General features: G+C 34.5%; 2 protein-coding genes across 3 annotated transcripts in view; one reads left to right on the top strand and one right to left on the bottom strand.

The window, feature by feature from the left end:
• Positions 1-20472, top strand: part of LOC149805447 (uncharacterized) — an 88152-nt gene extending 67680 nt beyond the window's left edge. For both annotated transcript variants that reach the window (XM_089950038.1, XM_089950039.1), the window contains one exon: positions 713-20472. In XM_089950038.1, coding sequence (XP_089806164.1) covers positions 713-777 — 65 coding nt within the window. In that variant the 3' untranslated portion in view covers positions 778-20472. The remainder of the gene's footprint in view (positions 1-712) is intronic.
• Positions 20473-21711: 1239 nt separating this feature from the next.
• Positions 21712-27173, bottom strand: part of LOC149805450 (actin-related protein 10-like) — a 41925-nt gene continuing 36463 nt past the window's right edge. Inside the window, exons 11-13 of the mRNA XM_089950040.1 lie at positions 27017-27098; positions 26572-26773; positions 21712-26260 (exon numbers count right to left, since the gene is read on the bottom strand). Coding sequence (XP_089806166.1) covers positions 26145-26260; positions 26572-26773; positions 27017-27098 — 400 coding nt within the window. The 3' untranslated portion in view covers positions 21712-26144. The remainder of the gene's footprint in view (positions 26261-26571; positions 26774-27016; positions 27099-27173) is intronic.

Consider the following 27173-nt stretch of genomic DNA (forward strand, 5'->3'; position numbering starts at 1 on the left):
TGGTAATGTTAATGATGCTAATATACATGCAGTTGTGTTTCCTGGTATGACCCATGGATCTCACTTCCTGGTATGATGTCACTGATAATGAAATCTCATTTAATTCCAATGCATTGAATGTGTGATGTCATTGATAGTGATATCTCATTTAATTCCAATGCATTGAATGTGTGATGTCATTGATAATGAAATCTCATTTAATTCCAATGCATTGAATGTGTGATGTCATTGATAGTGATATCTCATTTAATTCCAATGCATTGAATGTGTGATGTCATTGATAATGAAATCTCATTTAATTCGAATGCATTGAATGTGTGATGTCATTGATAATGAAATCTCATTTAATTCCAATGCATTGAATGTGTGATGTCATTGATAATGAAATCTCATTTAATTCGAATGCATTGAATGTGTGATGTCATTGATAATGAAATCTCATTTAATTCCAATGCATTGAATGTGTGATGTCATTGATAATGAAATGTCATTGATTATGAAAAGCAGTCTTTTACTGATCTTTCAGTAACATGTTTGCTTTCCATTGTAAGAAGAATAAAAGATGCTTTGGGCAGACTCTGATTTGCAGCAGTGCTGTATAAAACAGAACTCAGTCCTCACTATTTATGATTTATTGCTCATTATATAAAAGGATATAAGGTATCAAATATTGTTCATATTTATTTATTTATCTATTTACTTATTTTGACAGGGGATGATGTTTTTGAAACTTCTGAGGGTGGAGATATTCAGGTATCATCAGCATCTTCAGGTTGAGGTCACAACTTTAACAATTCCAGCCAGTGTGATGCATCTTTTAAGTGCCCAATTATACCAGAAAGGAGGTGGTCACAGTGTCCAGCAAGGGGTCTGACCACCTCGCTACCTCTGTCTGTCATATTATTGGTACTGCACAATACATCAATATTTCTCGGCAGTGTTATTTGCTATACTTGTTTTCAGTTATATGCAGTTCTGTGTATGTCCACTGGAGTTTGCCACCATCATAGTATTGCTACAGCTGCAGAACTCTCAATAGTGAGAGTCTGAGCTTCCTGGACCTAGTTTATTGTCTTGGCCTCATTTCATACATGTGTATACCAGTCATTTTCATTAGATGTCACACATGATTAGAGCACACATTCAGTTGTAATGTGCTTTATGATTGGTCAAGTGTCAAAAGTGATGGCAGTAAAATCCATGATATATTTTGGATAGTTTGTTGCAGTTGTAAGATGGTGAATATTCTTTTGACATGATGTCATAGAGAACTACATTTTGTGCTGTTTTTTAACAACATTTTAAAAAAGTGGAAAAACAACAGGATTTCAGGAGGTTTGCTCTTGCTTTCCAGTTCTGCTACTATTGTTAGTAAAACTCAATGTGCAACAGTAAAACCACCATAATCTCAAATCTTTCATACAAGGCAGTTATTCCAGAATGTTTGTATATGATTTATTTTAATTTTACTGTTTACAAGTATGGCTTTTCTAAAATCTGGCCATAAACTTTAAAGTGATTCTGGAGTTTCCATATGTAGAACTCACAGCCTTGTTTGTTAGGGTTTGAAGAGATTTTTCACTCTCAGGCATATGGACTGCTGTCCACTCTCTGTTACTAAGAATAGTCTGTATTTCTAATAATAGGTACTGTTTTATATTTAGCTTCATTGGCTTTTTGGCCTTGAATAGTGATTCTTTTGAATGGGCATAACTCAGATTTTAACTTGAAACAGAAATGACTAGGCTAGTCAACTCCCTTATTATAGTTTAACAACTTTGTAGTTCTTCAAACAGAACTATTTCAATAGCAAATGAAATATTTTACAAATTTTTTAATTCTGTTGAGCTGAAGGAGAGAAATGACTTAAAACATTAAACAAATTTAATTCAGATTATATGTGTTTTGAGGGATATTGTTATTTGTTTGAGATCATAACAAGAAGGATGATTATCAATGTCTCACAATTTGTATTTATCCCTTTGTTCCTCTTTAACATACTGTATTTCTCAACATTATGGTTAGATATGAGATGTGTCCGAGCACTTCCATTTTTAAAGTTCTGCAGAGAACTTTGGCAGAACGATGGAATTTATTGACTTTTCCATGAAAGATGCTTGATATTTGATCAGTTCTTGAGAGATTTTCTTCAAATTCTTGTACAGATCAATACATTTGTTGTTTAATTGTAAATTCACCATCAAACCAAGATTTTAATATAATTAACATTAATTAATTAAATTCCACTCGCAATTAAAAAAATTAAATTCTACTCTTAATATGTCAATCACATTTTCAAAACAATGTTTATATATAAATTTAAGAAAATCCAAGACTGTTCCTCAGAATATTATGGTATTTCAGTATCTCATACTTGTTGCTAAATAATTACACCTCTGTCATAGACATAACTGGCAGGAAATAGCTACTTTATTGCAAGACTGATCATAGGACTTGAATTTACCATGCCCTTATCATAAAATCACATTTGCATAATACTGGAGATTCATAATCATCAATAATAAAAGAAGCATCAACAGAGTTTCTTGATTTAATGACCAGATTTGAGGAATCAGGTTGTTGGATACATGTAACTACTTTAAACATCCAGTTAAAACCACCAGTAGGACTGGGTAGAAGTGATTTTAATGGAGAGTTAGTTGTCTGATTTAAAAAAAATGAGGTAAAGATGGATAGTCAAAATGGGTTACAATGGGGGGAATGGTTTTAATTGTCAGATTGCAAAGCAATTTATGTTGCTTATGGATTGCTGAAGTTTGTCTGAAAGTCTTTCGTACTATCCCTCCATTCATCTGTTCATCTGGTGTCAAGACAGAAGTTAGTAGTTGCATTTAATTCATTTTTGCAGACACTTTATGTAAATATTTAATAGGAAATACTACAGCCATCTGTGACAACTAGGTCACTGTAACTTATATTTAACTTGACTGCACTTTGACCATAGCTCTATTGTTGGTTTTCTTGTTTGGGTGTTTGGAGTAGCAGGCACTGACCTGTTCTAAATAAAAATCTCAGGCTTTATAAGTTAACCTTGAAATACTGTGGATGATCATTATGATGAGTTTTCTAATTTCATTTGATTAATGAGGTATTGGGAAAGAGTTTTATGTCTTTGTACTATTATTGCTTCTTACTATTATGCATGCTTTTATGTACAATGTCTACAAATCACTAATGGTTACATATGAGTGTTATATATATATATTTTTCCTATGTTTTTACTGCATCCTGTACCAACTTAGGATTACATTGTCTTATTTCAGACAATAACTGGTTCTTCATTTTTGTGTGATCGTACCCATTTGTTTCTTTTTACATATGGCCACATAGATCTGTTTAAACCAAAACTGGTGAGCTCTTGTTATTGTTCACACTGGAACACAATTTTTAGCTCACTGGCTGTAAGGCCATGTGAGCTAATGTTTTTTCCAGTGTGTGTTGTCTGGCATACTTTTTGCATAATCCATCATTCACCATCTGCTGTTTGAAACTTCTCAGAAACCACTGGGCTAATTTCAAATAAATTTTGCATTGATCCTTCTGACGTGAAGAGCTTTCAGATTTTTAGAAATGACACCAAACTGCCATCTTATGTAGCCATCATTGCTAAAATAGAACAAAAATTTTAATGATTATTTAGAAACTACTGAAAAGAGTTGGACCAGTTTTGGTTGAAATCATCCTGGTGTAAAGAGATTTCAGGTTTTCATACAAATAATGCTGATCATTCATCAATACGGCCACCATTGCTAAAATAGAAAAACCTTGAAATGACTTTATTTTAACAAAACAAAAGAGAATTGAAATGATTTTAACAAAAGTGTCATGGCTTGAAGGTCTTTTAAGTTTGCACCTCCCGATGTAGCCTCTGTTACTTAAACAAGAAAAACCTTTCATTGATTTGTTCTAAACAAAAACTGCTGAACAGAATTGGACCAAAATTGAGACAAAACATACTGACATGAAAGCCTTTGATGTTTATACAAATATGATGCTGATCCACCACCAAACATGGCCATCATTTCCAAAATGAGAACCCTTAAAAAAACATTATTAAAAAATGCAGAATTGAACCAAAGGGCTTTTAAGTTTACAAAATTTATAAAGTTAATGCTGATTCACCTTGAAAATATGTTGACCATTACTAAGATAGAAAAACTTGTGCATAACTCCTCAAAAAGTGCTTCAAGGAATTTGATGAATTTGTCAGAAAGCATCCTAGCAAATTTGGCTTTGAAGTCTATTTCTTTTTGCCTTTCTTTTTTCATTTAATGATGCTGATCTGATTCAGATATAAAGTAACCAAATTAGAAAAACCCAAAGTAACCAGAAATAGAGAAACCTTTAAACACCTTTTTGTAAAAACAAAACAAAACACTATTGGCAGTGTAGTCAGTATCCATGGATAAAGCATATATATGTACATCCTCAATGCGTCACAGCCATTCTTTCTTCCTAGGTCTTGGGTAACAGTTTGGAGCCAGTTTCATAGTGGCAACCTCTTTAGGAGGGAACTATTGGGGCTAACTTTGTAAATACATGTACAGAAGTTGTATATTCTTGGTTAAGTTTATGCATTTAGCTCAGGGTTTTGCACACTCTATAAATATATTTATCATGCCAGATTCCTTAAGCTGCCTGAATTTATGCATCTCTGTTAGTACCACAAAAGAAAAAGTCACTGTGATGCACATTTCATGTTTTGCATGGTTAAGTTTAATTAGCTCATGACCAAATGGGATTTATACACCTGTTATGTATACCTAAAATCAATGAATTTGGTGAGGTGATGCATTTTGCATCTGCACCCTTATCACAAAAGTAGTACACTATACTCATATTTTATACATAACTGATTATGGTTGAATTTTGTTTTTCAAGTCTTATGCGCTGTTCATGGTTTAATCACCCTATAGTCTGCTGCACCCATACAAGATAAATAGGTCACAATGATCTACATTTCACAATTTACTGGGTTAGGTTATGTTTCTTTAAACCTCTTTTATACATAGAATCATGAGGGAATGCATTTTGATAAGTAATTTAGTCTTATTGCAGAATGAGGTTTATGTGACCTACTGCTATTTGTATTAGAATCATGAAACTTTGTTATTGGATGAATGTCTGTAAGTACTACCCCCTTACAACCAAAAAGGTCACAGTGACCTACAATTAATGCTCTGTGAACATAGTTTAAGTAGTTGTGTTTTGCTGGTGACCACATATTTTTCTATGCTGTATACAACCCTTTTTGACCTGTGCAGTTAGAAGTAGGAGTAAAAATGTTAGTTCAATGATAAACATTCCATATTATTGACTGTACTTTGTATACTGTGATAGGTTATCCTCAGTAGGGTAACACAGTATTGTACATGCTAATGAGTATTGGAATTATATGAGTGGTCTGCACATGAATCTTCAGCTGTAGTGGTTAATCAAGGTAGTTATTGATACATAAACTGTTCATGTACTACTGGATATCACTCTAAGGCTACTCAATGCATCATTTTCATCCAGTATAATCTGGCAGAAATTCTAAGGGTGAACAGTTATACTAACTCAAAAACCGATTTTTTAGAAACGATTTTTTTTTAATTTACAAAAAAAAAAAACGCACAAAAGTCATCTCTAGTTTCTGTCACCTGATTATAGTAATTTGATATGATAGAAAAGTACTTTTTTAATGTGTTATTTCTTTATCACCCTATCACAGTGTGTATGTATGCATGTATATTCTTTGATGGCATAACACCATAGTACTGGCTATATAATGCTGATTAAAAGTGAAAATTTTAAATTGTAAAAACATTAATGGTACAAATGTAAAGATTTAAAAAATTCTGAAGAAAGTTTCAGTTAGAAATGGGACCACATGATGTTCTTAAGGTCATTTAGACATTTCTTTCTGCATGATAATTGTAATTATTGATTACACTTTGATTTTATTATTGTTAGACATGATTATCCTAAGATACTTGCACATTAATTTTACGACACAAAACATATCCAAAGGATTTATGATTCCATAGCAGAGTGGTATATTTGTAATGATTAAGAATGGAAAACAAATATTTTGCAATTCTGCAGTAAGAGTTTACATATTATATGTCATACTTTGGCAAGATATATCAAACTATTTGTTTTGTTTTAACCTGTTTGATTTTAAGATATTAATGAAATTATTGGATTAATCTATATATATATATATATATATATATATATATATATATATATATATATATATATATATATATATATATATATATATATCTATAGTCCTATTTGGGACAAACATGATATTAGAACTTTCTTTTGCCTTTAATTTCTGTATTCCAAATTTGTTTTTTTTTTTTTAAATTCTTTTTGACTGAGATCACTTCACCATTAAAAATACATGTCAGTGCCTCTCAAAAATTTGTAATCATACTCTTCCTTAAGATTCTTTTCCATTTTAAATGTTTCATGTATCACCAAAAGTCCACTAAAATCATCATTATCTGTTCTTGAATATTATGTGGAGAGAAGTTTTTGTCAATAAAAATAAGCTTACAAGTGAACTGAATATTACAATTATTTGCTTTTTATCAGTAATTATTTATACACATGAAAAGTAAGTGTATGAAAAACACATTAGAGGACATGCTAAAATATATTTACATTTTACTGTACATTGTATGGTTGTAACAGAACTATTTTTGTTTTCTAAATTCAGAATAATATAATATTGCTGTAATAAATTGCATACAATTTAACTTCATTGTCTTAGATTTTAATATGAATTTATTGTTGAATATGAGCTGAGAAAATGTTAGAATTATTAAATAGTAGATTTTGTCTTGCATTTTTCATTTGCATCACGTCAAGATGGGTACTTGGAAGGCCACGGTTACCATTAAGGTTAAGCATTGGGTTTATATTTTGACACTTAAAACATCTAATTTTTATTAGCTCTACCAGTCATAGATCAGAAAAGATTATGGGATGTCATGTTGCCCATCTTGAGTCATCCATCCATCCACTTGCACAAATTTGCAGTCAGTAATTTTCAACTACTTGGATAATTTCCATGAAACTTTGCATTAGTTCCCAAGTCTACATGGTCCTAATGACAATGGTTCTTCTCAGACATACAATATGCCACCACAGCAGCCATCTTGAAGATCTTGTTTTTAATAGGAGTAACACACTGCTTGCATCAGCTGAATTGCTTTCCTTTTCTGGATGCTTATTCCCCAGTTTAGACTAATATTCTCTAATAGTAATTGGAGGTCCAGAACAGAACATGATCCTAGTCTTAATACTTCATCAAAGTCTGGATACAAAACACCCAGTCTCACCCACTTACTTCCTTTGATTGAACTTGCAGGTTTATTTGGCTCCATTAAATTTAACCGTCATTGTTATTGTTTTTGTTAAACATATGTTTGGCCCATCATTGCCCTTTTTATATTGACTGAGTTATTTTCTGATTGGGTGTTTTCTTGCATTATTTTGGTAATTGTGAAGGGGTTTTGCACTTTTATCAGTGAGGCAGTGCTTCTATTAATTGTTTTCCTATCAGTGCCTTGGTAACTTCATCTACCCTTCTCTAGCTTCTGGTTGTTTTGCTTTTTGTATTTATTCTCTTTCAGCATCATAATGTGTCTCAAGGTTTTGGTAAGGGCTGGCATAAGAAGGCCCTTATGGACACTCACCCTACCTTCACATAATGTACTGGTTGTGCGTGCATGGATGAATTTCTGAATTGTTGCCTTTGGTTAGATGATGTGTGGGCATTGGTATCAAGTTGCTTTACATATTGGTTTAGGAAGGAAGGCCCTTTCTTCTCCTCTTCATCTCAGGATCGATTCCCCCAGCCCATTAACAGAAGGTTTCGAGACTAGTTCCCGTCTGATTGGTCACTGGTTGCCAGGCACAGGGCATTTACTGGTTACTAAGCTTAGAGTACCAGACACCAGTCACAGGAGTGCTCTTTGAGTAACTGGATACACCATTTTGATTGTCAGTCTGGGGATAGGGATTAGGTCGATACCATGCTTTTATGAACTGTAAAATCCCAGTGAAAATGGGCTTTGCTCACCCATCTAAGGAATGGAATCAGGTCAGCATCTCTATGCTTGGTTTGTGACCTTGCACATAATTTGCATGGGGTCAAAGAGTCTGCCAAGCAGTAGAAGGAGTGGTTGTTACCTCTGGCTACACTCTTGCCATTGGTCTCCACCTCCAGTTATCAGGTCCCTTCCTGGGCTTTGCTTCTTAGGCATCCCCCGTTAAATTTTGGTGCACCCCAAAATGGGAATATTGACTGCAACCTGGGCTCATTTCCAGCCTTGGTGCATATGGTTCTGTATAAGGAGCAATCATGGTCTCCAGCAGCATTTCAGTGCTTGTTGGAGGTTGTGGCTAAGACAACCAGATACGCACTCATAATGTGTAAGACACATTCTGAGGAGCTTCTTCACCTCTGCAGAGATGCATCTTTAGAGGGGCATATACCTGTTTTTGAGAGGTGTGAAAAAGATCTTTGGTGCTCTCATCCCTTCTGTGGATACCATGATTTGAGGAAATAGGAACATCAGTCTCTGGCCATGACTCCAAGCCCATTGAAATGGGCTAAGAAACACTACCACCTAGATCAATTCATGTAACCTTGTTCAAAATTTTCCTGTCCAGTCTCATAAGACTCATATGCAGGCCCTATTCAGAATTCCCTCCCACCTGTTTTTTGCTAGACAAAGTGGCCATGGAAGCCAGAGGTGAAAATCGTGCTTCTTTCCCATTGCTAAGGAGGGAGATAATCATCACTATGGAGTGGCACCCTCTGGATCAGTCCCTTCCTCTTCCCAGTGTTCCAGTTGATGTGGAACTATTCCAATTTTCAGAGGCTTGATCAGGCATCATGTATGATGCCATGATCCATACTACTTTAAGGGAAGGTTACTGGCTTTCTTTCCAGGAACAACTGTTGCTATCATATATTCCCATTCAGTTTTACCAGTCCATACTGGTGTTCAACTGAGGGAAGAGGTACACAAATTTCTGTGGATGGGTGCAGTCAAGAGGGTGGAAAACAACCAAACTCCAGGTTTCTTCTCTCAGATCTTTTCATTATCAAAACAAACCCAGAAAGTTTTGACGCAGAATCGATCTTTCCACCTTAAATAGATTTAATGGGACAAAAGCTTTCAGCCTGGAGCACCACAAGGCCCTTCAACTGGACAGTCTCCATAGATCTCCAAGATGCATCAATTCGCATCCTCATCTTTCTGTCTCACAGTAACTATCTCCCATTTTGTCTTGGCTGAAAGGTATTTCATATCTGAGCTCTCCCATTTGACATCACCTTCACCCCGAGAACCTTTTGCTGAGTGATGGGAGTAATAGGGGTTCACTTGAGTTCTTCAGGTGACCTATCCTCCATTATTTTGACAAATGGTTGATGCACTATCCTCAGAGATTGTCTTCCAAAGGACCTCTCCCTGTCTTGGTCAGTGGTGACTTGTCCCTGTCTAATCCCCAGCCTTTAGAAGTTGGACATTATCGCTTCTCGGTACTGTATGTATGGTGGGGATTGTCCATTTTAAAGTGGATTTCCACTTTTGTCCTGGTTGGAATCTAATTTTCCTTCATATGGTCATTTTTTTACTAATATCTTGGACACATATTTTAAATAATGGTCTGTCCAGTAATAATTTAACTATATCAAGATGATCTGTGTGTGTGAAATTTGGATTTTTAACATAGCTTCAACAAGTTTTCAGTCATATCGCTATGATGTTTGCAGTGTGGCAGCTTATAGTAATGTTTAGAACTGTGGCATCATGCAGCAGACATGTAGCATGATGTCCCACACCATCACATTATCCTGACACCAGCCTGATCAGTCTTAATATTAACCTCTTAATGCTAAACACCTGGCAAGTCAGCTGTTGGTACCATTTTTATAAGTGTGTCATATGACTTGGCCTTTGGACCTGCAACCTATCAGTATAATAATATTCTTTCTGTATGTTATTAAATGAAGATCATTGTAAAGAGCATTCTGATTAGTTTAAAGTTTCTACTTGTCCATTGCATCTACACATAATATAAACTGATGAACATAGTATGCTTACCGAACATGGCATATCCAATTATTGATACAAAAAATTGTATACACAGGCACAAAAAGCTTGGATAAAGGTTTGAAAAATGAATGGAAATGGGAATGGCTTTAATGCAAAGTTGATGAGAACATAGACGGTCAATTTGTAAGAAAATTAAGTTCCAGATGGCTAGTATTTTGCAGTCTTTGCCAGAATGATTTGAACTGTTGTTGCCAACTCTAGCATCTGATATGTTAAATGAGGAGGAGTTGGACCTGAATGATTTGGAAGTTAGAAGATTCCAACCTGGTTCCCTTCAGGGAATTTACAAAGGGACAACATATAGATCACTGGTGGGGAAGTGTTGATATTGTTGCCATTTACCCTTTTCTGTCAAAGATGGTAATGTCTTTACTGAGTTGTTTGTATGACCTACAGATTGAGTCATTCTTGAATGTCATGAACGATATTATTGATTCCAAATCAAGGAGAATAAAAATAGAAACCTACATCTTGGAACAGAATATCAGTTATGGTCTGAAAAGGCATCAGGACAAAAGCAGTACAGTATTTTAATAAAGATTTCTTGCATCCCTTTATCAGAATGTGCAAACTGAATGTAGTCATTATGAAGAGGAACTTAAAAGAAAATGGTAAAAAACTCTTGTGTATGAAAAGAAACAACAGAGGGACCCATTATCAGCTCTGATTGCAGTCACCTGACTGGGTGGCTAGATTGGGTACAATTTCTGACTGGATTCTTGACTGATGTTCCTGGAGCCTACTCTTTATGTACACAGAATACACAGAATGGTTATTCCATCAGGGACTCTAACATACCATTCATATAAACAGTTTAAAATTGATGGCAGTGTTTCAGTACCTAGGTGAATTTGCCTACCCTTGTAAGAAGTCATTGGATTATGATTGCCACCAAGAACATGTAAGTAATACTTTACCTCAGCTGTCAAGGAGGTACACGTGCACCTTCACTTTGTGTGGAAGTCTGGAACATTCTTATATGGTCAGCCTCATTAGCGGTCAGTCTCAGTCTGACATATTCTGGCAAAATGGAATATCTTGGTAGACAGTCTGTCCAGGTTGGGCCAATGGTCCTCAAGGAATGGTTCCTGCTCCAGTCAGTCACAGAGGAACATTTTCAGTGGGTAGAGTCCATACAAATACCACAGAGGAGAGACCTGCTTTGGCAGTACAGGGGGTCTCTCCTACACAACAACCCACGGATTCTCCACCATCATGCTTGGCTCGTTAAAACAATTTGCAAGCTAAGTATTCAAGTAAAGGTTGTTGACTGCATCACTTATTTAGGGAGGATAAGAGCTTACAGGGTTCACAGTGCCACATGGAGAATTTTCTATAATTCTGTAGGAAATGGATTGATCCTCACTATCCACCTTTAAACACAGTAGTTTACTTTTTCAATTTCTTTTTGAGGAAAGAGAATGTGTTTCTGCCATTAAGGTCACAGGGCAGGGCAGCCCTTTTCTACAGTCAAGTTCTCTAAGGGTTCCACCATTGGATTGTACTGCAACTTTCCAATATCATTAGGTATTTTGAACTTCAGAGAATGAAGCCTCACTCATTGAAGCCTTCCGTACATCTTTCATGTGTTTTTTGGGTGTTATTGAAACTTCATGAACCATTCATCGAGAACCTTAAACTTAAGCATTTCTTCCTGCTGTCATTAATGATGGCAAGGAGAAGGAGTGAAATTCATACCTTGTCAGTGGAAAAGGATTCTTTGCAGTTCAGCAAAAACTATAATGAAGTTTCTCTTCTTTTCCAACCTGGGTTTTATATGAAGAATCATTTACCTTCAACAACTTCACTTCCTGTTGAAATTACCTATTTATTTTGATTCCTCTAATGTATAAGGAAGATCATCATCATTTCTTTCTCTGTCTCAAGGGTTCTTCATATATTTTGATGGTCTCCATGCCAGAAGGATTGTCCTCATTGTCTAGGGATATCAGTCAAAGGTCTCTCAAAGAGAGGGACCTTTTTCATGATTTAAGTCCATGATACTAAGGCTATTGCTGCACCTTGGGCCTTGAATCACTCTTGATTAGATGACATAAAGCCATCAGCCTTCCTCCTGACTAATTGGACCCCACCGGTGGCCTAGTGGTTAGAGCATCTGCCTCGGATGCGGGAGGTCGTGGGTTTGAAACCCTGGCTGAATCATACCAAAGACTTACAAAAATGGTTCTAACAGTTGCTTCGCTATGTGCTCAGCATTAAGAGGTTAGTGTTAGGACTGGTAGGCTTGGTGTCAGAATAATGTGACTGGGTGGGATGCCCCAGTGCTAGACATCACTATAAACTGCAACACTGCAGACATCATAGTGATATGACTGAAAAATTGTTAAAGCTACGTTAAAAATCCTAATCACACACACACACACACACTCCTGACTAATTGGAGAACGATTATTTGGCTTGGATTGCAATACATGTACCTGGTAAGTATTACATAATTAGTTGTACCTCCAAAAACTATATTTGGAACTAAAAGACATTCCTATGATATCTAGATGGTCCTAAAAAGAAAAAGGTACTGATCAGTGGTGACCATCATTCAAATTTTGCTTGAAGGGTTGATCATAGCAACATAGTGTTTTCACTGTATGAAGCTGGTCCTAAAGATAATGATTTCATTTTGACTTATAAAACTTTGACAAATCTTGTAACAACCATTTTAGTGGATACGGTAGTCATACCAATAAATAAATAAATAACATATATATATATATATATATATATATATATATATATATATATATATATATATATATATATATAACTTTACTGCAGTTATAGTTCTTATTCTGTTAATTGATGCTGATCTGAATATGGGATTTTTAATAAAACATTGTTATAACTGTCTGTAGTTGTTTCTGGTTAAAAATGGTGTTATCTGACCTAGCATGGCACCACATTGATCAGCTTGAAAATCAACCTAACCCTACTCTTCCATGAATGGCACTGACATGGATTTTTTTTACTAGAACACTTCTTGAAATGTTTAATTGGCTGTGAATGAAATGGTGCAGCTCTGATCTCCCACTTGGTACATGTTTGTGAAGGTTTTTTGAAACCAGATCTGTTTGACCTTGGAGTCAGGCAGAGGTTATTGGTTGCATTTTTTGTAATTCACCAAGTTTTTGAACACAGTGACACACATAAGTGTGTGTGTTGTGTGTGTGTGTGTGTGTGTGATTTGTAGTTTTAATGTAGCTTTAAGTTTTCCAGTCATATCACTACAGTGTTTGCATTGTGGCTTTTTATAGTGATGTCTATCACTGGGGCATCATGCCGTAGACATGTAACATCATGTCCCCGCAAGTCACATGATCCTGATACCAGGCTGACCAGTCCTAACACTAACATCATAATCCTCAGCGCCAAGTGAGGCAGCTGCTAGTGCCATTTTTATAAGTCTTTCGAATCCGCAACCTTCCACATCCGAGGCAGACACTCTAACCACTGAGACCAACAGAGTGGTCTACATACATAAGTGAATTTTGACCAGACATTGTATTTAGTTGCTATTCACTGAGCAAGTTTTTAGTCAGTCCTCTGATATTGATTTTAAAGCCAAAGAAGTTAGCACTCTGTCACTGATTTTAAGGCCAGAGAAGTCAGCATTCTGTCATTGATTTTGAGGCCAGAGAAGTCAGCACTCTAACATTGATTTTAAGGCCAAAGGAGTCAGCACTCTGTCATTGATTTTGAGGCCAGAGAAGTCAGCACTCTGTCATTGATTTTGAGGCCAGAGAAGTCAGCATTCTGTCATTGATTTTGAGGCCAGAGAAGTCAGCATTCTGTCATTGATTTTAAGGCCAGAGAAGTCAGCACTCTGTCATTGATTTTAAGGCCAGAGAAATCAGCACTCTAACATTGATTTTAAGGCCAAAGGAGTCAGCACTCTGTCATTGATTTTAAGGCCATGGGTCTTGTCTGGGATTTTTAGTTGTACTGGTTTGTTAGTATGATAATGCAAACAAGTATAAATGGACTTTTATCAAACCATTTGTGAACATACCAATTCAATACCTTGAATAATGCCACTTAAGTAATTACCAAAGAAATATAAATTAAAGAGTTAACCAAACTTAGTACATGGGTCTGTTGTGAACATGTGAACTCTTATATATGACAAAATATTTTTGTTAGCAAAAGTTTGTATATTGGAGTTTTTCAAGAATATCAGAAAAGGTTTTAGTACTCGACAGTTTAAAGGAAAAAATAGTTTTATTCCTTTAATTTCTTTTCAGTCATTTGAGCATCCTCCTCCTGACAGATTCTTTTTTTTTCCCTTCTAAGCTTTTTGTTCAAATTCTTGACTATTTCTAATAGGTCAGCATTGTGACAGTATAATCTTGACTTATTGCTGCCATAATTGTTTACCTTATTTTTGTTCATTGGTCTGTTCATTATTACAAGGAAAACAGCATAGCAACAGTTGGGTGTTGCATAATGCAGCATCATATCTAGCCCTTTGCTTGAAATCATAATTAATACAAACAGTATGGATCTTCTAGGTCTGTACTCTTTGCAGTTGGGTTTATGTTACCCACCAGGAAATTGCAGTAGTACGCTGGTCCCCATCATTATTATTTTTGAAGACTTCATCTTGTTTGTGGGCTTAAGGTACACTCTAGTTCATTAAATAATTCCTAATAAAGAATGAGAGTTTTGTAAACATCCTTTGTTTTTAGATCTGCTGGCAGGTTGTAAAAGAGCATATATGATGGACTGTTGTGGTCATCCATTATCCATTAGCACAAGTTTGTTTTTGCTACTTGTTCTATTTTACTTTTAAAATTGTCATGAAACATTGCACTTATATTCATCTAAAGAACTAGTTGGTCCTAAATGAGACTGATTCTCCTTGGACATCTAATATGGCTACCACATTGCCCTTGTTGAAAATCCTGTTTTGGCTACTTCTGATGAGCAGTTGGTCAAATCAAATTGGAGATTTCACTAACAGATTTATTATGTTGTCTAGATGGTCCTAAATGAAAATGATACCAGTCTGTTATGTTGGTGATCTTGAAAGTCATGTTATTGCTAACATGAGGTTTTCACTAAAAGGCTTCTGGTGATATCTAGTTGGTCCTAAATGAAAATGGTGCAGATCTGTGTTTTTGTTTGTGATTTGGATTTTTAACGTAGCTTTAACAATTTTTCAGTCATATCACTACAATGTCTGCAGTGTGGCAGTTTATAGTGATGTCTAGCACTGGGGCATCATGCTGCAGACATGTAGTATGATGTCCCACTCAGTCACATTATCCTGACACCAGGCCAACCAGTCCTAACACTAACCTCTTAATGCTGAGTGCCAAGCGAGGCAGCTGTCAGTACCATTTTTGTAATTCTTTGGTATGACTGAGCCAGGGATGGAAACCACGACCTCCCACATCCAAGGCGGATGCTCTAACCACTAGGCCACCGGATCAGTATAGCTCTAACATGCAGCATGGCCAGTATGGTGGTAGTCTTAACAAATCTACTATCACTATTCCTGACGATTATATTGACATGGGATGTTCATCTAAAGACTTCTTATGATGTCTTGTTGATTATAAATCATAATGGTACTGATCTAATAGCCAGTATAGCTACAGTGGTAGCTGTCTTGAAAATCATGTCAAAACTACTTCTTCTGAATGGATGGTTATATAGACAAGTGCTCTTCATTTAAAGATGTCTTATGATAACTTGACAGTTTGAGTAGATTTTTTGATCTTCACCTTTAGTTTGCATCATATAGCCACTATTGTGATGAGGTGCCATAAACCCTATTACATACATATATATTTTAAACCAATTGTTCTTTTTAACAGCAGCCATCTTGAATTTTTTCTGTCACTACCTTTCTTGAAGTGATGGTTGTATCAACATGAGGTTTCCATGAAACACTTCTCACTATATGTAGCTGGTCCTAAATGAAAATGATACCAATGTGACCTCCAGAAATTTGAAAAATCTCATAACAGTTAAATTTGCATGGATGGATGACCATATCAGGCTTTAAAAAAATGTTTCTTTCTTGCAATATATATTTGTTCCTATATTAAAATGATGCTTATCTTCAAAAGGGCTGTTTTGATGGTTAGCATTTAAATCGCCATAAGGCTTCTTCCCCTGAATGGATTGTCACTTCAGCGTGGAATTTTCACTAAAACAATGTTGCAATCTTTTGTTGGTTGTGACAGAAAATGTACTTTTCTAACTCTAGCATGGCACTGTAGTGACTATATCGAAAAAATTGTTATTGCTACTCCACTTGCATGTATTGTGGCATTTCATGTTTTTTCACTAAAACACTTCTTGCAATATTTAATTGGTTGTAAATGAAAATGGTGCAGATCTGACTACTAACGTATTCACCCAGTTTGTGGATATATTGAAAGAACACCCTGTATGATGTTACATAAATAACTTTGGGGATTTTTTTCCAGAAAAGATTATAAATTAAAACAAACTTTGCAGGTGGGTATATTTCGGCATTATTGAGACATGTTCATGCTCCATGTCTAAGGCCATTACAGGATTTGCTGTTACGTGCATGCTGTGGGGCCCAGATTAGATGAGCTTGGGCCAGAGTTTTATACACATATTATGTTGAGTGAGAGAAAGGGGGAATATATCTCTCTTTAGCTTTATTTATGTATCTTGTTGTGTTTTAAAATTTTGTAAAAGATTGCTGATACAAGATGGTCAGGTTAGAATAGTTCTGTATTTATTGTAAGTGCAGATTTTTTAAATGTTGTCTAAATGTTAAAACAAAATCTGTTCATATTACAAGTTATAAAGATTAAATTTGATTCCTGTGATAGCATACTCACCATTATGCAATAGAAGTAGATTAATATGCTTTTACAGTTACTGATTTATATGTACTAGTGCATACTTTCCAGTATGACTTGATAGATTTTTTATTCAAAGTTGACATGGTTGATACAAAAAAGTTTTTTCATTAGTCTGTATACTTAATCTAGTATCATTGTACAGTTCTAAAATAATGTAAATACTAACAGTGATAATATCTCTCATTATATTCAAATTCTTGAGCTTTTCAAATGTTATGTATTAAAACCATCTATTACAAAATCTGAATGTAGAACTCAAATTTTGAAAATATGTAAAAGTTTCATGCAGTGTGATTTATTAAACTTTCCTCACTATGAATTTATTTACTCAAATTTGTTAAAGGTTGATAAATATAAACATTTAATATCTGAATTGAATTTTTTAAAATATTGAGACACAAGGGGCCCTGTCAAGGGAGATAAATCATGCAGCATCAAGACAGAAAAGAAGTAGAAATGGAAGAGAGATTTCAGTGGTGTACATACTGGTTTTAGCATATTCTTGGTATCAATTATACAAAATACTATCATCTGGAGGTATTTTATGCTGCCCAGTGTTTTGAATGTGGGTAACTTGTTGCTGTTCATATGTGTAATAAATGTTATTCAGGTTCTTAAATTTTGATGTATTCTTCAAATGTCTTCTTTTTTTTACTTTCAGAATAAGACCATTGTTTGATTTATCTAGTCACTTACTACTATATATTCTTTGATAAAATTTAGATATTTTAACTCTTCATGATAGCAAAGTACAACTTGGCAAAAAAATTTGATGATCACAACATGTAGGACAAGTGTTGAGTTTACAAGTAACAGGTATCTTTAGAACAACATAATGAATAACAGGGATGGACTCTTAATGTTTAACAAATGTTGGTAAAGAGCACCACTTTTTTGTACGAGTCTGTTTTATAAGCCACCCTGTTAAATAAGACAGAGGAAATAGGCCACAGTAACCCATTTTTGTTGTGCAACAAATATTTGTCCAGAGATGCACCCACTTTGCAATTTTGGTGGCAGTATATAAATAAGTATTGTACTGCAGTTTTAAGCAATTTTAAATGATTACTGGAAATAAAGGTGTGGTGACCTACATTGCAGATTTACCCCCAATAGTTACTTGTACTGTCAGCTTTTTAATGCTGACATAGATGAAATATCTTGACAATTACATGAAAGAAGTAGTTATATGAATGTGAATCAAATGCAAGCCAGAACATCAGATTCAAGCAAAGACATTCCAGGGAACATGTATTTGCTAAGATATGCTTTTTTTAAAATCAGGTTGAGCACCACATTATTACATCCATCTGTCCATTCTATATATAGTTTCTGCACAATAGAGTTCTCCACCATTTTCCGTTTCTAAGCTTTATGAACAGGTTGCATTTGAGGTAAAGTAGCTTGTTATTTTTGGCGTCATGGTCTCGGACTGAAAGAAGAAAAATACTTTCCACACAATAACATTAGTTCTGCATCATGTACCTGTACCAAAATTTGTGGATAGCTTGCACTTGAGGTAAGAGAGAAGCTATCAAATTTGCAGTCAGAAGTCAAGGGCACTGAATGAAACAAGAAAAATGGTTTATGTGTAATTACTTTAGTCCTGGACTAAATGTTGTGGATGGTTTGTGCTGTGAGTAAGGTAGAAGTATATAAATTGTGGTTTCTAAAGATCAAGATCACTGTGGTTGAAAAACAAAAAATATATTCTGCAAAAAAAAATGGAAATTATTTACCATTTATCTTCACCAAATGTTGTGGATGACTCACATTTTGTATTGTTTTTGGAGCAAAGATATTAAGATTAAGGTTGCTTAATGAAAGAAGAAATATGATTAATTCATGGTAATGTTTATTTAAGACCCGCTACCATGAGTAAAGCTTATTGAGGGCTTGCATTTAAGATGTGGAAGAGGTCTAATGATTTGTGGGTTGAAAGATCGAATGGCCATTTGCACAATAGCTTTTCTTTTAGAATTAATTTTTTTTCCAAACTTTTGGATGTCTTTCACTTAGGGTAACAGAAACCAATACAGTAGATTTGGTGGTCAAAAGGTGAGAAAAATTGATAACTCTAATAAGAAAATATTGGTTTCTGCACAGTAAGTTTAGTTCAAGACTGCAGATCTTGACCATAGGTCAGTGTCATTGAGACCCATTGGTCAATCATCTCCAGAGTCAACCATAACCTACTAGTGCCTAAATAGAGCACTGTTAAACATGGGATGAGTGTTTAATGTTCCTTTGACGGTACTCGTTAGCCAAACCAATTATGCCCATTTCCATTCATACAAATTTTGTGTATGCACTCATGCAGATAATCACATTAGTGCATACACGGAATATATATTCATGGTGACTAAATCTGGTTCCCTCTTGAATTGAAAAACTGATCACAGAAAGGGAAATTTTATGATTTATTCATTTTAAGTCCACAGTTCCTCGTCAGATCTAGAGCCAGAAATTAACTTGATATGCTGCTGAAACTTTGTTTTACATTTTTTCACTAGCAAAGTTAAGTTTTGGGGATGTTGACTAACACAGTTACCATACAAAGCAACTCCTTTACTGTTAGCAGTAACACCACTTGAACATAAACAGCTTTTAGTTTGCAAGATTACATTCAATTTTAATATTTATAAAAAAAATTTAAAATTAGAATGAAAGATCACTCGAGTTCCTGTCATCGTAAAAAGGTTAAATAACTGGTACCAGCAAGAAAACTTGCCACTGCATCCTTTTTCCGCTAACAAATCAAAGATTTCAACTAGCAAATTGTTAGCTGACCAGCAAGTTATTCTCTTTTTTGAAGAAAATATATTTAAGAATTATTTGTAGCAGACTTCTTCGTCACCAGTCATGTCAGAAAAAGAAATCGGTGGTGAACAAAATGTTGGTTTTATTGCTAACTTACTAATGTTAACATTGAAGCCTTCAGTCCATGTGACATAGAAGAAGTCAGCTTAAAAAAGCTTGTGAAACCTGAAACAAAGCTTTTGGTCTGTAGTTAAAACATTTCATGCCTCAACATAAATGGCAGCATCTCTCTAGGCTCAGATGACAGTAAATTCAGTTCATTTGTAAAAAAGTTTTCTTTACTCGAAGATAAGTATTCTAACTCAAGAGATTCAAATGATATTATTTTGTTTATATAAGCATTTTATTCAAAATTAAAAGTTAATTAATTTGTAATCTCATCTTTATAAGGCAGTATCTGGGCTCCATAACTGCTAACCATGTTATGTACTAAACGACTGTGTAGTGAGAATAATTAAAAATTGGATAAATGCATGTGTGTGTTTATGTGGGGCATTGGAGAAGGGAGAGGATAAATTATATGCCTGTTAAACATAGTTATAATTTTAGTTCATGTAAGTAAATGGATTTCTTTTCATATTATTTGTGAATACAATCTTGTCAAATAATGTTTTAAACAGAAATAAAGATATACTACTAAACTTCATGTTATATGTTTTCAATATGTATATTGCATATATTTGTTAGAGTAGAGTTACATACAAGTAACATGCAGTGCAAGATGTAACAACCTTAATAAAAATACTTGACAGGGAGGGCTCATTTCTAATCTGTCACAGAATTGTCATGAAGTTTAATGTGATTTAAAATGATGAAAAAATCTCATTAATGTGGACAAAGTAAATAGGATTAAATATTGATTGCAGATCTGTCAAATACTTCCTGACATTAGGCACTAAATATATATATCATTAGCACTTAACTGATGCCAGAGTTTGGATCACAGATTTGATGCATGTGTTTAATCCACGTTACATCCACTGATGCCATCCAAAAAATTGTTGTTAAGAAAATGTACTAGTCCATTTTGACCATGTGTATCCCGGGTTTCCATACTATAATTCACCAACAAATTCATATGCTCTAATTATGGTAATAAAGAGTTCCTACTATCTTTAATCACTCTTAAATATATGATTTCATAATAAAATGACACAAATGTTGTAACAGGCCTTATTGGAGGATACATGAAGTAAATAAGCATTGATCTGTGTCTGTCACTTTCTGTTTTGTGATTGTTTAAATGCACTTGGAGCTGCAATATGACATTTCAGTTGCAATCTTTATGTGATGAAAAACTCAGACAAGTTTATCAGTTGCATTGTTTACTGACACGAAAGAAAAACTCCACAAAGGAAGGAATTGCCTGTAGTAATTAAGCTAATGGGGATTTGAGACCACCTTACCAATTCTCAGTTCCCAGGCCCAAAATACTTTATGGATTACCCGAAACTTTTCCCTCCTGAGGATTTTTTCACACATGTACATCTGTGATTGTAGTCCACGTGGAGCTTATCATACACAGGCAAACATTTATTGTAGTTTGAATGTAATCAGTTACCTATTTTTTGTCACTAATGACCAATTTTATATTTGTGCTCAGTCAATGACGGTTTTCCACCTCATTGTGCTGTCTTGGACTATGCCATAAGGCTAATCATTTTATCTTCACCAGCCACTGAGTATAGTTTACTAATTGTATTAAGACTACTTTCTATTGCTGCAAACAGTCCGGAATAGACGTATATCCGTCAATGCAGATTATTTTGCCAGTGGCACCAGTTAATGTTGATTCAGTGCAGACTGCACATACATCTGACTGGTGTACATATAGTGAGAATTGGTACGATCAATGGGAAAAAATATAAATTAAAAAAATATTCCAATATTCCTTTTATTTAATAATGAATATTGATTTACAGATACAAATATTGCACTACCCAAAGAATGCTGTAGCAGATAATACACTAGTTCATTATGTTACATTTTCAGGATAAACACATAACATTACAATTTTATTCACAGTTCAATGATGAAGGAATGGAACTTCTTTTCACTGTTTTTTTTTAAAGTTCATGCTGGTTAAACTATAGTTACATGTATATCCAAAAATAACCTATTCCTAGATTAGATGAAAAATTCATCAGCAGATACGTCATTTCTAGGATCAATAATCCTATATTCGCTGTAAACCCAACCAACCCTCATCTACATCGAAAAAACATTACTAATAAGACATAAATTATGGAATTTAAGAGACATTATTTTCAAAACAAATAATCTAACTTAAATACAAGGTAAATCTGAAAAAATACTTAGGAGTTAACAAAGTTCTAAGTTACTATATCTAATCTTTATGTTCTGGGTTTGCATTGTGTGATCATATCAACTGATGTTCTTACATGCTAACCTTGCCTTCATTAAACAAAGGCCATCCATTTAGTACATACACGTTTTTTTTTTTTTTAACCCAAATGCGTGCACTTGTGTATGGGGGGGTCTACTGATAATGTATGTATGCATAGGAAATAGGGTGGGATGGGGTGAAACCACGATAATAATTTGTCTAATTCATACCTGTTCAACTTGGTTCAGTCAGTGTTTGAATTTTAGCAGACACTAGAAAAACTTTTTAAAGCTACACAGCTCATTTCTTTGATGCAGCCAGACATTCAACGTCAGTGGACTATGTTTTATTAAACACGTTAATATTATTAATCCTTGATGGTTTCTGGGTGGATTAAATATAGGCCGTTGTATAGAATTGGGGGGCATCAAGCATATGTACATGGGGTGTGTGTATAAAAAATTATACATGTGTACAGGGAGGGATCAAGCTTTGCCATATTTATGCATACCTACTAAATTGATGGCCCCACACTGCAATCTCTCACAGCGGGCAACAGATGGCAGTCATGCTATTTGTCAGTGGTACATAGACCCAAGTTTTATTTCAATATTTCAAATCATGCAAAGATTTTCAAAAATTATTTGTCTAATAAAATTTGAACCGATCCATAATATATAAATTATTTATGGACAATATGAAAATAACAAATACTGATGTATTTTATTCAGTTTTAATGTTTTATGTTCTCTTAATTAAATTCAAAGGTTTTTTTTAACAAATTAAAGGACTTTTTTCATCTATAAGAAAAACTTTTTTTTATCCAAGAAGTTTTTGAGGCATCCTTGCTGATTCAAGGAATTTTTAAAATTGTACAGAACACAGGAGAAGGAAATGTTAAGTATGGTTGATTGCATGGAAGAACTATTAATTTCATCAAATAATGGTTTATTATGACAAAAATCAGTGACTGACATTAAGGGCTGTTCCAGTAAAACATACCCCGGACTCAGGGAAGACACTTTTAATGTGGGGTACTCACCCACAGATGCAATTAGAATTTTCTTATTATACCCTAGCATATATTTTTAAAAAAATGCCTTCCCTGGGTGCGATGTGTAGTGTGACCCTGCTATAGCATGTTCTGTTTTAACACAAATTCAGATATAACACGGTCATGGTGTGGTTCCCGAAATTTCATATACATATATTTTTCTCATACATGAAAAATTTCTTTCTTAAAATTACAACAAAAAGAACATACACAGTTTATTATCATTTTGGGGAAGAGATCGCGTATGAATAATACAAGATGATCGTGGCATGGCTCCTGAAATTTTATATGTATTTTTCTTGAGCACAAAAAAGTAGATTTTTCTTCTAACAAGTACGAAAAATAATGTGTAAAAAGTTTATTCTGGGATCAAGCAGGGCTTCACCAATGTAGCAAACTCTGATTTTTTTTCCATATTGGCGACAAAATATATCATCTGGCGATTTTTTTTATTGGTGACATTGTTGGCTGTTTAAACTTGCATTTACCACCATCGGTTGGAGTGGAGAAATTCAGAGGCCCCATGAAAGGAAGCTGCAAACTGGATATAAAATGCACTGAATTCCTTGTCCATATTGACAAACCATCTAAACAGTGCAGTGTTATACCATAATCCACTTATCTTGACATATAGCATGAGTATTGTATGTTGTGAGATATCTGCTTCTTTGTTGTTGACATTTCTGGTAACTGAGATCAACAGGACGAGGCATTATCTCGTAATCTATCTTTTGTCGGATTTTTGGCCACTCGCTACTAATTAATATATTTACATAGACTGACGTTTGTATGTGGGTGGTAAGTAAAATTCCTCTTCTTTTCACTCATAATTAAATCCTTCAGAACTCACATTTTCTGTAATAATTCCCATAATCAGACCAGAACACCCTCATCTCTATTTTCCATTGATCCCTTGTTAAATTTCTGATGCATGTGTGGAAGGCAGCATCATGCTGCTACCACAAATGTAAGAAAAAACCCACATCTTACTTATTGGTTTATTCAATAGGCAGGGAGGAAAAGTAACTAGAATAGACCAAATGATGGTCAATTCCTTTTTTTCAAATGTACCCAGATAAAATAGTTTGCTGAAATTTCAAAGGAAACATTACCTTTGAAACACAGATTGTTATGAAAACGTACTCAGCAAATAGAATACAATTTATTTGATGTTGCTGCCACAATAAGAAATGGGCATTTGTTTGGTTCTCCAAAGACTTCAATAATGCATGCACCCTTCAACAAAGAAAGCCGTATACAATCTTCAATAAACAATGAAATTTTCTTCAAAGGAAGTCAGTACCAAACTTAAATATAATTGAATATAATGGATTTTTGCATTTTCCAACGTGACTGGAACACGTTAACTGTGCTGTGAACGTTTCCTTTCTGCAAGGAAAAAGTTTATGTTTATGAATGCTACCAATGGCACCTTAAAATGCAAACTTTTACCGACTTGGGACGTACTGAAAAGTAAATGTGCTTCTTCTTCATTCATTACGAGATTGCGCTATGTTTTTCCACTGAATTCAGACCATTATGACTTTAACAAAATTACTGAATTTTTATAAATCTGTGTGTGCATTTTTTCAATGGAGTCACTTGTATTGTGGATTCAGTGTAATTGAGATTCGTGGGTAAGTACTCAGCGTTGATACTCTATTCGTGCTATACATTAGACATGTATGTATAAAAAGTATTCACTTATATGTACCAATTTGTGGTTCTCAAATTAAACTATTATACATGCCTTCTTTTCACTACAGGTGTATTTCTCATTTAATATGCATCAATAAGATGGTAACTGTGCCGATGAAGCACATGTTTTTTGGGGTAAATGAATCATTTTCTTCAGTAAACTGACCAGGTTGCTTATTACACAGTTCGGTCTATAACATGGTCGGGTTCTATGGCTCCCAATTACCCTGTTATAGTGGGGTCACACTGTATGTTTAAACAGAACGACCCTAAGTAAGCCATATAGTAGATTATGTACATTTCTTCCCTCAGTAAAATATAACACATCAAATGATAAAAATGTTTCAAGTTCCATGGATAATGATGTTTCTGGTAATCACACAAAAAAATATTGCTTAAAAAGGTTGCACCATACAGTTTTTTCCAATAGCTACTCTTATAAAGTTTTAGAGTTACTAGTGGCTCATCAATGGTCAGTTGTTTCCTCCAATTCTTAAACCGCAAAAAACACCCCACTGATCTAAGATTCCAATACATGGTTGTTTCTGGGTAGAATCAATACTCAAGTTAGTACCAATATCGGTTGTACAAAGTCTCCAAGCATGCATGAACCAACAAAAGATCAAACCAGGACTTTATAGGCAGTTTCCTGACACTGCTCGACTTGACCAATCGTGTTCTGATTAGGTTGAAACTATGAACATTTAAAAGCTACCTCTATGCTAAAAAAACAACCAGCTGCAGTTACTTCTATTGTAGTCCACAAGAAAATCTCTTTCTGCTTTTCGAAGACCTGAAGTATAGCTAAGAAAGTTTTTGTATTCAGCAGAAAGAAGCATCACAATTTATAAAAAATAGTTTTTATGGATTCACAGAAGAGATGCAGCCTATTTTGGAGAATCCATCATCCATCCAGTCATTCAAATGCCACTAATTCATGAAAATGTACATCAACCTATACAGCATTTTTACAAATTGTGTCCCAGTTATTGCTTAGCAGAATTTTGACAGCCTTGGTTAAATTAACTTGCAATAATTGAACTGGACCTTATTAAACATAAATATATAAGGAAATAATTAGTATTATAACACCTAAAAGTCAACATGATGACAAAATAGAGTTACACTGTTTCACACTTTTAAAGAAAAACAATAAAGGACAATAATTGTTCCCTAATAGCTGAATGAAGTCAAGATTTTGAAGTACAATAAATTCAGGCCACTTCTTCTCTGTCAAGTGCACACCAATCTGTCAACTTTCCAGTCTGCAGGTACATGTCTCTGGTCACACTTTTACTTGGCAAAGTCTCCAAAGCACCAAACATAGCTCCTGTAAACAAATGTGTGAAAATAACATTATTTTACTTTTTTCTGTGGCATAAAATATTGATAAATAAAGGAAGAAATTAATCAACCTAAATATTGGGCAATTCTTAGTTGTTTGGAAATCAATAGTTTACGAAAAGAAGACAAGACAAAATTTGTCACAAGTTTGAATGATAAAATGGAATAGACAACAATGTAGAATGATGTTCACTTCATTGCATGGATACACATTTGGTAAACAATATCTGAAATGCCATGGTCACAGTCAATTTCTATGCATAAAATTTAATCATGAATGTCTGTGCATATAGGTACCTCCAAGCCAGCTTGTATAATTCTCCTTGGCAGGGGGTAGATGGAACTTGAATTTCTTGAGGGAAAGGTTATCAGCATATTTGGGCTTCTTAATTAAATCAAATAACTCTTCCTTTATCCTGTGATACATTCCAGGTAACATGGTGGTTCCACCAATAATCACTATGTTCTCTGCCAATTCTTTTCTCATGTCTATAGGACACTGAAACAGAAATAAAATGAAAATTCTGGAATGAACAACTTTAATGATGGGGGAAGTTTTTCAAATTCCATCTTTGATAAACGGAAGATCTTACCATAGTGCTAATTAAAATTCAGGCATGCATAGTGCCAATGCATCAAAATTGCAAAATTTCGTTCTTTACATCACAGCTATCAGATGATATGTCCTCAGTAAAGTGATTCTGTCTACATGAACACTGGACTATTGAGAAAATATATGTACCTGTAATATGGCATCAAGGATCAGTGTAACTATGGAGACCTCTTCATTATCTTGCTCAAACATCACCTCACAGGCCCTCTCTCTGTAAAAAAAAAAAACTATGTAAGTGTAACATACTTTCCAACAGGGTTCATACTGAACTCTGAATGATAAATTC

Source organism: Sinohyriopsis cumingii, chromosome 2 (assembly GCF_028554795.1).
Source record: "Sinohyriopsis cumingii isolate HCF-2022 chromosome 2, ASM2855479v2, whole genome shotgun sequence".
NCBI classification, from domain to species: domain Eukaryota; kingdom Metazoa; phylum Mollusca; class Bivalvia; order Unionida; family Unionidae; genus Sinohyriopsis; species Sinohyriopsis cumingii.